At 39.3% G+C, this 16,699-nt stretch overlaps 1 protein-coding gene across 1 annotated transcript; it reads left to right on the top strand.

Moving 5' to 3' along the window:
* Positions 1–299: 299 nt before the first annotated feature.
* Positions 300–11,989, top strand: ATP6V1G3 (ATPase H+ transporting V1 subunit G3). Its single transcript, XM_053985155.1, has 3 exons — positions 300–890; positions 8,254–8,354; positions 11,552–11,989. The coding sequence occupies exons 1-3, from the start codon at positions 809–811 to the stop codon at positions 11,723–11,725; spliced, it is 357 nt and encodes a 118-aa protein (XP_053841130.1). The 5' UTR covers positions 300–808; the 3' UTR covers positions 11,726–11,989.
* Positions 11,990–16,699: the final 4,710 nt, after the last annotated feature.

The following is a 16,699-nucleotide window of genomic DNA, read 5'->3' as shown; positions in this document are numbered from 1 at the left end:
ACCACTCTTTCCTTCTGTAAGGAATGGGATGTGCATTTACAGCCATGCACAGGCATTCATTTGACTGTTGTGTGCATTATGACTTGAGAGTAAAACCTAGCCCACCATTCATACCTGGCAAGAGTCTGGATCTTAGAGCTAATTCCTTAGTTTCTCAGTCCATCTCGTCTCCACTCACCTCCGTCATGGCAGATTACAAGGTAGAGCATACCTCAATCACTACATGCTTTTTCAAACTTTAGTCCCCAATGAATTAATTCCTATTTAATTTTTTTAAGTGAAAACCCTAATAAATAGTGTTAAGAAGTAACACTAAACAGAAGCCTACAAGCAGTTCTTGGTGTTCAACCAAAATTAATTGTTGACTGAGCCTGATTCTTCACTTTGAGGGGAAGTTTTATTTAAAGGTAATGCCAAGAAAGAATTTTTCCCCTCAGTTCCTAGACAAGATTAACTGTATTCTGCTTCAGAAATAAGAACCAAAAAAAAAAAGAAAAAAATCTCCATTAAAATACAAGCCACTTGAAGTGTTTTTTTTTGCCCCAATGTGTTAATCAGAGACTTCAAGTAAACTGTGACCCTGAGGAGAGGAGGACATTCCCTTCAGCCTCAGTGCTGTGTTTTTCTGACTGCACTCCCAGGCCTGTGTGCCCAGCAGCAATCCAGGCACAGCCAGCTGGGTTGGTACAATCTGGAAGCTTGTTGTAATAACACACAAAACAAAAAACACAAGGAAGAGCCTGGCAGCTGTATAAAACTCCCTCTGAGCTCCAGTCTTCACAGAAGTTCACCAGCCCCAGCAATCAGCATGACCAGCCAGTCTCAGGGAATCCAGCAGCTTTTGCAGGCAGAAAAACGTGCCAAGGACAAACTGGAGGAAGCCAAAAAAAGTAAGTAGTTGGCCTGTTTTTACTGTACTTCTCAAGTGCAAGCCCTTCAGAATTACAGTAGCTCACAGGAAAAGATTATTTCATCTGTATGCATTCACTAGTGCTGTGCCTTTACTGCAGGCAGGCATTAACTCAAACCTGAACAGAGTTTGCTTAAAATCCCATGTGCTTGTGCCTACGTGTACATGTGCCTCATTACATTAAAAAATATTTTCTTTGTTATAGTCATCCTGTCAGCTGCATTTGTTCTTCCTTTATCTCAGTGTTGATAACGCCATTACTGCCTTGCTATTTAAATTAAAATCCTATGTGCCTTTGGCTGCCAGCTCTGAAGGACCAGACTCCAAACTCTTTATTTTTCTTAATAGGTCTTGCTAAGATTTTTCACTGTTCCTCTTTACTTGCAAAATCCAGTAACTTGTCTCCTAATTGAAGCTGAGCTTCAAAAAATTATATGAAAACTAAGGGAAGACTTCAGCACCCTGATAGTAATCAAAGTCACAGTAAAACCATGAGCACTCTCAGTACTGTAAAAGATCATTCACAGAAGTTTTATGACATGGTACAAGTAATTATTCTCCTGAGTGCAGGTACAACCACATGAGTCATTGACCTGCACTAGCACTGAAACATTAATACTGTTTTTTGGAGTGATCTTGCTTCAGAAACCAGCAGCAGAATGCAAAGAAAATGGATGACGATGTCATGTGGAACAAGAACACAATTAAAGGAATATATTTTGTTTTCCAGGGAGGAATGGAGGCTAAACAGAATAATTTGTGTAGTTTCCATATCCCTTCTACACGTGAATCAGCATTGTTCTGTGCTCATTAATTTTTAGTGTGACATGTCAATTTGTACAGCAGCGCACAAAAATAAGTAGAAAGGCAAGTTCCCTCCCTAAGCACCCAGGCACTGCCTGTGCCTTGCAAACACAATAGAGATTAAAACAAATCCTCCCACCTTCCTAAAACAGAACTCTCTCAGGCAGAAACCTGAAGGCAAGAGATAGTTACGTAGTGTTGTGACCTCTTACACAGCCAAGCTAGGAGCTCTAGGAGGGATGCTTTTTCCCTTCTCATGTAGGGGAGCAGAGGAAACACACGGCTCCCTCAAAGTAAGAGAGCACACAACCTGGAAAGGCACAGCCTCAGTGGAAGGAGAAGGAGTTTGGCCTGAACAGAGACTGCAGAATCAGGCCTTAGCTTGAAGTGGATTACTTTTGGGTTTGGGTTGGGTTTTTTTGTTTTGTTTTGTTGTTTTTTTTGTTTTGTTTTTGTTTTTTTTTTTTTGTGGGTTTCTTTTTTGTTGTTGTTGTTTGGGGTTTTCTTTGTTTGTTTTTGTTGTTGCTTTAATTTCATTTGTGTTTGTTTTTAAAACCAGAAGAGTCACTTTAGCTTTTTCTATAGCAGTCAGTTAAAAAGGAAGCTTCATAAATTTAGGAACTCCAAAAAATGAAAAGAATAATTATAACATAAAAGTGATGACCAAAGATGAATGACTTGCAGAATCCAGACACAGTTATGGATGCATGAGGCATTTGCTCTACTCTGCAAAAGACACACTCCCTTGTCATCACCTCAGCCTCACTTGGAGTGCTTGTGATAAGAACAGGATTTCTTACAGATAAAGTATCTTCAGACCCCTCTGAGTCAGAAACTTGAATTAAACCTCTACCAGTGTTTACCTCAACCCTAACACACTAATAGGAGTTATTAACCAGCTACAGAAAAACAGCTATTAAGGATTTTGCTATCAGTAAAATTATTCAGAGTAAAAATATATAATCACTATGGCTTTCTTTTCTATTACTTTTAAGATCACTTTTTTTTTAATTTATAAAAATTATTAAGGAAAATTAAAGTTTCAATACACAAATTTAAACAACCCAGTGACTGCAAGGGAGGAACAGGCTGCCCAGAGCTGGGGAATCTCCATTCTCAGAGACATTCAAAACCCCCTGGATATGGTTCCAATCAAGCTGCCCTTGCTTTCATTGGGGAGTATATCCTATAGGCTCCTTCCAGCCTCAGCACTTCAGTGTGATTCCATGAAAAACCTCTAGAATTTCCAAAATTAGCAGATCAAGAGCAAACTGTTTAAATAAATCTACCCTGGATTTTGTTCTAAACCAAGCATTATAGGTAATCTACCAGCATAATTATACCTAGACAACCATTATATTCAACATTGCAAGAAGTTTGCAATGAAGCTACAAAACAAAATTTAAAATTTCCATGTTGTCCCTAATTTAAGTATTTTTCATAGCACTGTCACTACACTGCCTTAGATAACTATGCCAGCATAAGATAAATACTGTGGGACAGGGGCAAAAGGGATTCTTTTAGAGGCAAATTTGGCTATTCTAAATTGGGATTACTTCAGCAGTTAGATCAAAACAAAGGATTGCAGAATTTGTCTCTGAGCATAAAAGCTAAGCTGAAAGGCAGTACACGAAATGCAACAGATCTGAGTAGTGCAGCTGGCTGACCTGTGCACACACGGCTGGGTGGAACAAGGAGGGAGGTGCTGCTTCACCCCAGAATGGGCAGCTCAGATCCACCCAGCACCAGCTGGGATCAGCAGCTGCTGCTCAGGGCCTGCACTCTGCTGGGCTGGGCTGCCAGGGAAAGCACTGAACCCTCCCAGCCCTGTGACCTCCTTTGTCACCCCAAGCAGGCATTGCACAACACCACTGCACCGATGGGTCTGGCTGCTGTGCTGACACTGGGACATCAGCTGGCAGCTTGTTCATGGGACACAGCAGGAACAGGCATCTGCAAGGAAATGTGACTAGCAAAACTACCTTGATGCAAAGCCTTCCGTGTTTACAGTTGATACTCACATAACCAATCAAAATGTAGTGTAAACACACATAATATTGTATATAAACAGTTAATGGGCCTAGGTTTTGCTGACATATGTGCAGTTGTTGGTAATGCAAAAGCCACTTGAAGTAACTGAAAAAATTAGTAAATAAAATAATATTGATACACACAAAACAAAGCAAAAATATAATGCTAAAGCTCCTCTATACATGCTTTTTCTTACTTCTTGCTCAATACCCTTTTTCCTGTCATGATATCATTAACTGATAAAATTATTATTATTATTATTAGCTGAAAAATTATTAATATTTTTAAAATTTAATTAAATGAACACATGCAAGGGTGAAATTATTAGATTGATTAAACACAAGCCAAACCAGTCTGCAATCCTTTGACCATTTGAACATGGTGCTGCTTTATCTATCATTTTTACTTTAAGCACAATTTGGATCTCAGAAATAACTGGGCACTGTCAGCGCCAAGACAACAATTCCTGAAAATCCTTTTGGGTAAAACAAGGGAAACAAATGTGTCATGAACACTGGGCTTAGCAAAATTTGTTCTCCTATAGATTTTTATATCTTCCCTTGAATTTCTCATGCCTAATAAAAAGAAAACTCAGATGAAAGATTATAGAAAATCAGATTAAAACCAAATGTTAATCAAAATAAGATATTGTAAACAGAATTATATCCATGGCACCCTCTTGGATAATATCCAAGACATGTTTTATCTACTGAGAAAGCTATATATAATGTTCAGCTGCCTCTATTCTATTTTATTAAAAGTACAAAATAGTTTTCTCACAATGCAGATACCCAAATCCCATTTTCCAGACAATTTAGCAAAGACAACTGAAATGGTTCTATTTTAAGAAAATATTATTATTTTTTGGCAACTTCTTCAAATGACTTGATTTCTTTGCAGAAATTCAGCTAGAAGCCTAGATTATACGTTTGAAACAAAACTCCAACTTCAGCATTGCAGTTTTTGGAAAGTAAGATAACTTAGTGTTTGAACAAATTAGAATGCAACATTTTTGCCTCCTACTGTCTTTCTTACAAGATCTAAAAAACTCCAACAACCTAAAAGACACCAATTCTTGTGGATCTAACGAGAGCAAAGTGTTTCTTTAACATCACAGAAATACCTAGAAAGAAGAATACAGTCTTTCTCCATGCTAATAACACCTTCCCGTGTTAGGCAAGAAAATCCTATATGGTGCTGACTAGTCACAGCAAGTTTTTTAAAATTTGGTCAATTTAAAACGATGCCTAAAAATTAATAGGCTGTGGACAATGAAACCAGGCACAGCACTGCTGCTTGCTTCTCCCCATCTTCAAGGATGGAAGGAGAGACAGCCAGCAGCAATCCTGGCCCCCACAGCATGACCTTTGTGGCAAAATCTCTTCAAACTTGGGGCTTTCTGTACCTTGTCTCTATGATCCTGATGAAATGTCAAAGGGCCAGGCTGGTTTGCCCATCCTCCTGCACTTCTTGCATGATTTTGGCTGAATTTCAGTGCTCCACCACCCTTCAGCATGTAAGGGTTGATTCAGCTTGGCTGTGCTCTGCAGAGAACCCAGCCCAGCAGATCAGTAAGGCTTTGAAAAGGCAGGCCTGTATTGCACGACTACAGTAGCAGACAAGTGGTTAACAACAGACTGATTAATTAATTTTGGTTTGTCCCTAGTGGAACAGCAGGTTAAGCTCTAGTTTCTGCTTAACTTAATCAGGTGCAGCATATGCACCAGCGCATATGTTGGCAGTTGCCGATTCTGTCCACAACGTTGTTGGACTAGCAGTAATTTACTCACAGCTTTTCCACTTAATTAAATAGGAAGCAGCAGGTTCCTGCTGTGCCAATCCTAAAGGCATCATGGAAAAATGAAATGGCTGCCACCCTACAGTGACACCCTATGTATTGTGCTTACTCCAGAGCACTGTCAAGAGCTGACACATATGTGTATATATATACTCTTTAGTTCACTATCTATGTTGTCAGAGGCAACTGAACTGTTGTTTTGTAGTTAATCTCTTTCCATTTTGTGCATTTTAAATGGATATATTTATCTATCTGGTGGCCAAATATGCAACATATTTACTACAGATGGCCCCCCAGATGGAATTTGAAATTAAAATCCCACTGATTTTGAAATAATTTAATTTGCTATAGAGATCCAGTTCCTCAGCTGGTGAAATTGGCAAAGCTTCATTGTAGTCACTCCCCCTGACTGCCAGCTCCAGAGAATCACCCCCCAGCTCCACTCCTACAGAGTGGAAACTCTACAAAAGGCTGATCAGCTCCAAATTTGGAGAGGCGAATAAGGGAAACTTCAAAACACAGACCTGAACCTGGTTCCAAATTCTGTTGTCCAGACTTATGTCAGGCTCTTACACAGATCTGTCAGTTCACTCATCCTGGTCCCAAAACTTCATACAGTGAATGGCAGAAGCTGGGTGAAATCAGCCTATTTCAAACAAATACAAACTCTGGAAAAGTACCCACTAGGTTTAAAACGGCCTCTCTCCACTTTATACATAAGCACAGTGGCTCAATGGGAGAAGGATTCAGAAATATAATTTCCCACACACAAGAGCCCTGCACTGATGGACTGGGAGTCAATGAAGCTATCCAGTTCCTCAGTAGGCTGCTCCTTCCTGTTAAAAGCCTGTACATGCCACCCCAAATGTTCCACAATAAGCAAACAGTCCAGGAATTAAGACTTAAAAGGTAATTCCCATTCTGTGCATCTCTCTGCTTCTACTCACCCATCTGCAGATAATTATTTAGAAGGAGCAATCAGCTGGAGAAGTAATTTCCTGATGAGTCAGGTAGTTTACCCCAGCTTTTGCTGAATCTCAGGTGTATTAAAGCAGTCTTCCTCCCAAGTTCCAGCTTCCTCATTATGCCATGCTCAGTGGGAGAAAGTTGCTATATAATAAGGCACACCTGATAAGGCTTGAGAAGCCCAGCTCAAGTGTAACCAAACCAAAATATTTATGTTTGTCTTCCTAGCCTAGACAAAGAATGAGAGAATGTTACCTAGGATTTCAGGAAAGGAGGAAAGGTATCTTTTGTCTTCTGTGCTTGAATTAAGAGACCAAAAAAAAAAAAAAAAAAAAAAAAGGTTCTTATTGCTCAGAGGTGTTAAATAGGTTGCTACCATAAGGAAATAAATCAGTGTGCCACAAGAGATCAAGATGGCTCTTTCAGCTGCCTAGGCCGCCACTCGCACATTCTTGTGATATCCTAATTTAAGCAACTAAGCAATTTTTCAGCCACCGAAGATACTTCTGTTAAGAAAAGAGAGCAACCTTATTCCCCCCACTCCTAAAATCCTAGCTGTACAGCAGAAAGAGACCCCAAAAATCAGCATCAGCCTAGGTGTCTCAAGTATAGCATACCAACATTCCATGCAAGAGGTTTACAGTTAGAAAATTACTGTTTCCTCACAAGGCGGTGTAGCAGAATCCTGAGGAGATCCATGCAACTTTACTGATTTTATAAATGACAGAGAAGTCCTTAGGGGATTTATGACACACTCGCCAGCTCCTTCATGTAAAACCTTAAACATCACATTTCCACCAAAACATTTACCCTTATTCTTTACATGAAAGCCCTACTAGATCCAGGAAGGACCTTATGTCCAGTCCTGCAATGACTTACATGCTCTTGATTTGACAAGCCCATAGTGTTTTACCTAAAACGAGCTATTGACAGCAAACAAAATTAGGTATATAAGCAAGCCTGGTGAGGAGGAAGTCTCTAGTTTCCACTACACCCTAAAGTGTCACCTTACAGATCACCTTCTTGTTTAAAATGAACAAAAAAAAAAAAAAAAAAAATTAATGCCTTTCATGGTTTCTGTGCACTGGCAAAGAATTGACCTCCTTCTCTTAATCATTCAGCTCTGCGTTTAACAAAGGTTGGTAGAAAAGGCTGGGGGAGGAAAGGACAAACGCTGAAAGTTGCAACTCAGTTTGGTAGTGGTTAAGACATCTTGCATTATTTTGGATATCTGCCAGCTCTAAGCAGAATCCAGTTGGTGTGGGATGAAGGGATTCTGGCAACCAATCAATACAGGAAATCTTACAGAATAACGTCTTTTCCCATCCGTGACAACTAAAATCTGTTATCTGGCTGCTACTATTGCTGATGAAGAAAAGATAGATATTTATTTAAACACCAAGCTGTGATTAGAAAAAAATGCATTTGTGTTGTGGGAAGATGTCTACTTGCAGAAGGACTTCTGTTGTCAGCAAACCAAGAAGATCTTCACTTGATGTGTGCTTCTGCACAGGAAGTTGGTCTCAGAAGAGGGGTACTTGCATGACTGGCTAGCAGTCAAAAAGTGTTCTAAGTAAATCACTTCATCTCTTCTGACCATTCTCGTGCAAATAAATCCGATGGACAAGACTTTCAGCAAAGTCCGTGCTCTACTATGGCAGCTAAAATATCTCTGATTTGGAGAGCTTCATCTTTGGGGATACAGGGATGGTATGAAATAAATGCCTCTCTCTTCCCCATCTAGGAAAGGGTAAAAGGCTGAAGCAGGCCAAGGAAGAAGCCACAGCTGAGATAGACCACTACAGACTACAAAGGGAGAAGGAATTTAGAAACAAGGAAACAAATGTAAGTAAGAAACCTGCATGTGTTCTTTTGTCTTACCAAACTGCTCAATGGTAAACCAAATTGTTTCCAAGAGTACTACCTGAAGACTTCTGCAAAGCAGTGTGGTCGTACTGATTAAACACAGGGGTGTCATCTACAGTGTCTACATGCTTCATTTGGACTTTTTCACAGGCTTTGAATGCATTTGTAGAATAAATTGTGGATATTCACCACTAAAATGGTCCAGATTCCATATTTGGTTCATGCTTATACTTTGAAGACGTATGTCCCTTAAGGAAAAATACTTTTGGGTCCTTTTTCTATAACCACAGACAGACCTAGTTCCTGTCCTGAAACTGGAGGATTCAGAAAGGTGGATGTGTCAGTAAAAGCAAAAGTTTAAAATGTTTCTTTCCATTTCGTTCCACTTTAGCTGTCTCTTTTCATTACATATAAGACTGCATCCCTTGTCAACTGAAGTCACCAAAACTTGGAGTTTTTCACTGTTTCTATAGTAAAAGTGGTCTAACTCGATATTTTCCTATCTGAACAAAGCTGTTTTATACGTTTATGGTATCTTGCATTTTTCTCTAGTATTTCCATGAAATTCACAAACCATTCTCTTTTTAACAGGTGACTTTCCTCTTACATTCTTGGTCTTGTTTTCTCCCCCAGGTTGTATCATGCAAAGACAAGGAAAGTACTTGTGCAAAAGCAGACACAAAAAGAAAAAAAAAAAGTCAAAGAGGTCAAACAAAATCTGTTCTACCAACCTGTCATTTCAGTCACACTTCACATAAAACATTTTCCAGCAGGGCTCACAAGCCTTAGGAGCATCTATACACACAAAGTGTTGGTATCATACCCTGCTAACCCCCAGACACACTGTCACAGAGGCAGGCTGGGTAGAAATGTCTCAAATGTACAGTTTCAGTTGTTTATTGACACCAAAATAAAGTATAAACACCTCTAACATTTATTCACCTTTTCAGTCAAGCCAGACTTCTTGTTCTAGGTCTTGATAGCAGAAGAGTAAAGATGTTGCTTTTTTGTGAACTCCATTTTGTCATCACAACCAAATTAAAGCTGCAGGGAAAGGCCACTATTGATTGACAGAATGTTTCACACGAGCAGGACAGAGCACATATTGCTCCTCAAATGACAACACGTTGTACAAGATCGTTGCAGTCCTCCTCCGTGTCCCCTGACCCCATTATGTCAAACATTCACCTTCCCAGACCAATGCCATCATTATTTACCTGTGTCTGGGAGGCAGTCAGGAGCTCCAGCAAAGCCAGTGCAGAGGGAGCTCTGATGGCCGGTTCAGTTTACTTTCTCGGGTATTTGGACACAAGTATTTTTAATTGTCTGTCACAGTCTCCTCTAATGCCATTCTTCCTCCTACTTTGTGTCACTTGTATCCAAACAGGAGCAAATTTTCTCATACTATGAGAGGCTTCATATCCATCCAGAATTAAGAACAGCAACAGAAAAATAAAGATTGAGGTTAGAATGACAATATGCAAAATCTTTTTTCAAAACATGCAAAATTTTTTGCTTGGATCTCAAACCAATTTCACTTTTTCACTCATTGTCTGAAGTCACCTAACTCTGGAGACATGCAGCCTAGTTCTGAATTTTGTGGCTTCTGAGCCAATGTAATATTTTAGCAGCTTTGAAATAACACTAGCATAAAACCTGTATGGGAAAAATAAGGGAAAAACCTTCAAGTCAGCAGAAATCATAAATTAAGCAGAGTGTTGCCTGCATTCTGTGAGAAAAAGGTCCTCAAATTCAGAAGCTGAAGAAAGGGAAAAACACATAGATGAGTAAGAGTTTACTATCTCAAATGACATTAGCATGAGCTGAGAAAGCAGGTCTGCAGAGGCTCTTCTTAAAATTATAATACTTTTCTTGAGGCTTTTCAAAAGTATTTAGTGGCTGGATAACATGCAACCATCTGGGATCTCAAGAAAGCTACTTTCCCCAGTGGAAAAATTCAGTTCCATAAATCTGGTCTAAGCTGTACAACCTTTCCCACACCCAACCCTTGCAACTTGTCTAAAAGTTAAAATAAAATGTCAGCTAAAAATAGTTATTATAGAAAACTATAATCTTTTCCCAATACTTGTTATTATGTCTATAACCTACATTTCTTCCAAACTGAAAAATGGTGTACATGTGGATTATGGACAAATGTCTTACTACGTTGCCAGGTACTGATAAACGGAACAGGGAAGGTGACCTATGCAAAAGATGCTTTTCCTTCTTTTAAGAACTAAGTTGGGCTGAAACCACATGGAAAATAGAGTTAATGACCCCTCCCTTGTTTCTGGTCATGCTCTAGGTACCCCACTAATATACCACAGGTTAGCTCCACCTGCTAGTTCACCCCAGAGAACCGTGGCAGGAACAAGAACAGTATTTTACTTACTCCTTTCTTATTCTGCCAGCATGCAGAAATGTCTTCTTCTCTCCACATGGAATTCTTTAGCTGGAAATCAATTTCTCTGCTGGTATCCAAAGGACTTTTCCATAAGGGAAGAATTCAAGGGATGTTGGGGCAATGGGGGAGGAGGGAGCACAGTCACAGATTTGGAACGTGTACATCTGTTTGTAACATAACCTTGCTAAAATGTTCAGTGAGTCTAGAGTCAATTAAATTCTAACCGAATGTCCTGATATTAACTGTGCCAGAAGCTGTCTGGTATTTCGCCAGATAAGAAAATGTAACATTAAAAGACCTTGTCTGAGGCCTGTTGAGGGTTATACATCACTAACTGCTGAAGACATTTCAAGTACTCTAAAACTGTAATTATGCATTTTCAGGAAGGTTTTTCCATGTTTGTTCCTTAGCTGCACTCACAGGCATTCTCAGTGAGGCCAAATGAAGGCACACAGTGATAGAACTTAGCTGCCTAGTCATTAAAATAAAAACAAATTAAAATGAGCCATATAAAAGACAAAACATACACAATGTTTTTCCCATAGTGAGCTGGGAAACTTTCATTACATAGGGAGATTCCCATTGCTAATGAGCATGTGAGAGTTGCCTTTAATCCTGTTTTTATGCCTACAGTTGAACCCAGATCAAACCCTCACTGTTTGGAAGCACTGTGATGTGTTGGTGTTATGATTGTGCCACATGATGAAGAAAAGTACAATAAACATGGTTATATATAGCCTCTCATTTTGCTCAGAACTGTTCTGCTTTTCAGGTAATGGGCTCCCAAGGTAACCTCTCTGCCAAAATAGAAGAGCAAACAACAGAAGCCATCAGGAACCTCACAAGCAGCTACCACAGGAACATGGAGGGCATGATGAAAAAGCTCTTGAGCACAGTATTTGACATCAGCCCTGAAATTCACCCAAACTTCAGACCTGCAGTTTAAGATTCATTGATGTGCTGTGTTTGCAAAGCAAAGTAGCCTTCTTTCTTGATAAGCATAAATACTTCCTCATGTATTGTTTCTGTATGTGTGAGAAAAAAAGAGCACTGAAGCCAAAAGCACACAATTCCACACAGGCTTTTGATGTGACAGGAATTATACAGGGTTTCACAAGCATTTGTTGGAATATTGTTTCCTGTAGCTAAGCCCCTGTCATTTAGGCAGGGACAAGTCAACAACAGCAAAATAAATTATTATTTGACACCAGCAGGTTTTCAGTGGGAGTCTTTGTTCCTTTTGTCTTATAAAATGTGCTGTACTTGGATGTTATGTTGCATAAGGTCTGTTTATCCTAATCTTTACTGTACTTCAAGTCATATGAAATAGAATATCAGAAAAAACTAAAATGGAACATTTCTGTTTTTCTTGTGACACACAGAGTGGTCAGGTTATGGACCATACAGGAACATTTGATTTCGGTCAAAAAGAATAGGTCAAAGCATTTTCAAATTTTCTATGTTAGTTTAAAACTAAATGTGGTTAACTTGTACAAAACTATGCTTAAAAGCCATACTTAAATTATTATACTAAAATTTAACTACACCACAAACTTTATATATATATGTTAAGTCTGAAAAATGAGAACAGGCATAATCATTATTTACAACATTGTTATGATGCAAGGGCCAGGCTAGCACATCTATTCTATTCTACACAGTTACCCTGAAAGCACAGGAACCCAAGGGCTCAGACTCTACACCAGTTATCCTAAATGGTACCTGAATCCACAGGTTGTCTGCCAGAAATCACATCAGCTACAGCTCATTTCTGTTACCCTAAGCGACCTTGGGTAATATTTCCCTCTGCAGTAGCACAAATTTCCCTTGGAATGAATTCTGCTGAAGTTAGGAAAATACAATATGATCTGTGCCCTCAAGGTAAAGTCCATTCAGTCTGATGGGAGGCTGATGGGGGGCACTGATGTAGTGGGGATCTGACACACACCTGCGATGTGAGCTCCTTTAATACCTTGTCTCCACAACAAAATTACACCAAATTAGAAAAGAAGCTTGAGAAATGGCAATGACTAGCAAACAATAGCCATGATTTTCAGTCCACGTAGACACAGACAAATCATTTCCATTTCACAGCAGCTAGTCATAGGCAATCTCCTGTTCCAGCAAGGTTTACACACTTGATGTGCTGTCATGTGTAAAATGACCGTAAAGCTGTAGTCAACCTAATGTCAGCAAACATGACTCCTCAAGGCTGTGCCTGGATACTACATAATCTCCAAGCCCTGATTGTTACAGTCTCCTGTGCCTGATCATATTCTCTGGGGACCCAAGGACGCTGAGGAATGGGAAAGAAACTAGAAATCCTATTGACACCAGCTGAAAGGCTCATTTATTTAGGAGTGCTTTGAATCAATGTGTGATAGGTTTTGATTTGCTGAGGGGATGAAGGCACTCCAGTCCCAGCCCATGTGCAGGACCCAATGCAGGCACCTTCCTGCACAGCTTGGGACAGCCAGGGCTGTCTCACAGCCCAGGGGCACATGTCTCCAGCTTGGGTCATGGCTGCAGCCCCAGTGCAGTGCTCAGCTGTGAAACACAGAATTTATTAATCAATAAATTCTAAATCCGCTGATTAAAGTATCTCAATTAACCAGTAGGTCATAAATAACAACAAAAGGTCATACCAGTGGAAAGTACAAGAACTGTTTTATACAACTCATGACATGGATTGGGCTGAATTCCTCTGGCTGTTCTCTCTCAAAATTCTCTTTTGAGTTATAATATATGAGGATGTATAATATAATATATGAGTGATGTGGTTCCCATTCATGGGTGATGAGGGGAGATCTCTGAACTCATGCCAGTAAGACAGAATATCTTTCAAGTCTAAATAAAGTAAAATGAAACAGACATGAAGAATTAATACTACGCTCTGTGCTGAAGCTGTCTACTGACTTTCCCATTAATTTCTGAAGAGTTTGGAAGCTGGGGTTTGGGAAATCAGAACCAGATGTTAATCCATTACATGGATTATGATATTAACTGAAATTTTTCCATATTAAAATATACTTGGAAGTTCATACAATCTGTAAAACATAAGTTGTTCTTGTAAATCATCATATGTGTAGGGTATAAATGTGTGTGTATGAAGTTTTAACAGAACAAAATATTTCAGTCCCTGACTTAAAAGATTTTGTAGCTCTAGGGCTATGAGGAATGTTTCCCTCTAAGTTAGGACAGGATGCTCTGCTGTTGCAGAGCTCAGGAACCACCATAGGGCAGGTGACAACAGACTGCCATGACATACAAACACAGGAGATGTGAACCTGCAGATGCATACTTTCACACACAGCCTTGCCCAGAAGCATCCTTAACTGCAGACAAAGCAGGAAAGATGTCTATGAGAACGGATATATTGGGCATCCCTGCAGCAGGGGACAGTGTCAAACTTTGGGTACAAATTGGGGCAGGGTCAGACATCAGACTGAGTCTGGGGCTGAAATTTAAAGACATTGTTAGGCTATTAAGCTACACCTTCCATCATTTACAGCAGCACTGGCTGTTAGCTGTACTGACAGGCAAGTAATACTGCCATCAGTTAAAGACATGTGAGCAGTAACAGTTCTTACAAAAGGAAAAATCAATCTTGCCCCTGTGGTCCATCAATGGAAATAAATTATGTTCAACTGGAACTTCTCTTAACTGGGTGTATCTTTCAACTATGGATTTGGTTTTTTCTCTAAATAACAGCATTCAGACTAGTCAAATGTTGTCAAGACACAATTCTTCAGTCTCAGCCACAAGTCAGGCTCGCACTCTAGTATGTCCTCACCAAAAGACTAACTCATGGCAATGGTACCCATGTGGCATTTCATCATGACCTTCTCCAAACTCTGGGGCAAAGAACATGGCCCTGACTGTCCAACAACTCAGTGCAGAGCCAAGTGCTATTGAAAATAAACACAAGGGGAGCAAAGGACACCGGGCAAAGATTTTGGGGTGATAGCAGCAATTCCATGTCTTTTCTGTTCCCGAAGCCCCCCATAGCCACATGTTGATTAAGTAGGAAATTTGAACATTATGTAAAATTACATTCTGCTTCATGTATACAATGCATATTCTTTAAAATAATTTCCTCCAGCTCCTTATTGAAATAGAGGGAATGCCTGTTCCACAATACACAAGCATCATGTATTCCTGTCAGCTTCACTGTGGCCTGTCCTTCACAGATTTGATTATTCCACGTTTTATGGTACTATAAGGCACTTATACTCTGAGTCTTCCCTGAGGAACATTAATGCTTGTTAGAAATACATGACCCAACCAGTATTACTACAAAACACTTGGAAAATGTTACATTGGAGTACTATTAATACACTCTATTGCACATGCACTACATGACTGCATGTGGAAAATCTGATGACTTGCAAGCTTATTAACTTACTGAAATTCCTCATTGCTTTTATGAAAGATATGCCACAACTGAACTACCTGACCCTGGGTGATTCCTGGAAGTTCCTCTGGCCCCAGATCTGATTTATTTCCAGGGACATCAGACTCCAATATGCTGCCAAATTTGATATCACTTTTGTAAATACAGAATTTTTGAGTAGAACTGTGCTCCAAAAACAAGCTTTCCACAAAATATGCCAGGAAAATTACCTCAAAGCTTGCTATTAAAATAGACTTTGCTTTAAGAAACACAGTATTTATAATTCACCTGTAACAAACCAAAGAGCATAAATATTAATATAAAACAGATAATCAATGTCAATATAACCTAATTTGTATAACCTTCTCATGAAAATATCTATTTAACAATCTTGTGGCACTGATTTATTGTAGAAAAGAGACAGATAGATAAAAACAGACATATAACATAAATGTAATCTAACCAGGTATGTGTATTTTGCAAATAAATCTAGCATTTTGTGTCAGTGTCGTTTCCATGCAGACTTACTCACGGGAAATGAGCAATCCCATTGCTGGCAGCAGGATGACTCACACCTGTGTTTTAAATGGAATAAAGGTGAAGTGTGGAGGCAGCTCCAAGTGCAGAAATGAGATGTAGCAGCAAGGACAGACTGCCAGGGCACTGCCAGATGCTCAGAATTGCTCCTGCCATGAATTCTGATCCACATCTCTTCTCCAAGGGTGGCTGCCCTGCACTTCACACCAACACTGCTGTTTCTACCAGCCCATGAACACACAGCCTTGACTTTCCAAACACCTGGCTCCCCAAGCATCAGGAGGATATGTTTTACCTCTTACTCATGGTTTCCCAGCTGTTAGCAGCAGCAAAGAAAGTTTAATAAATTAAATAATTATGTCTTATAACAGATTTACACTTTTTAACAACATATCTACTGAGATGAGTTTCAAGGAAAAAAAACAAAATATTGTTTCCTATTAACACTTAACTGCTCTGTCTGCATGTGCTATGGGTAATGTTTGTTATGGCACAGGCTGCCAAACCCATTCAGAGTATTTTCCCTAATGCCTTTTCCATTCAGCTCTGGAGTAAGCAAATTAGCATTCAGCACTTTTCTCCTGTTTTTAAACCATTTTTCTTCCACATCCTTTGGAGTCACCCACAAAAGTGACATTGACACAATAATTTACTCCAAGGTAGAGTCTGGAGAGTCCTCACCGATTTCCAATTCCTACTAACTTCTACAATTTCAACTGATACATTTATATATATGAGCAAATATATACCTCCCATATGTATCCTTTGTATTCAAGAAGTTAAAGTAATTTTCATTATTCATTCAGTTTCTTTTTCTGAACATAAGTATTTATCTATCTTGGAAAAATAAACAAAAACTACTTTCCTACTTTTTTTGTGTCAAATTCAAGCCTGAGTGATTCATCAGTTTCCACTTAATCACTGCCTAAAAGAGCCAATATTCACCATAAAGGGTTTTAGACCTGGAAATATTCCTTCCAAACTTTTTAT

This window comes from Vidua macroura, chromosome 9, assembly GCF_024509145.1.
Source record: "Vidua macroura isolate BioBank_ID:100142 chromosome 9, ASM2450914v1, whole genome shotgun sequence".
NCBI lineage: Eukaryota > Metazoa > Chordata > Aves > Passeriformes > Viduidae > Vidua > Vidua macroura.
This window is presented reverse-complemented; position numbering and strand designations above follow the sequence as displayed.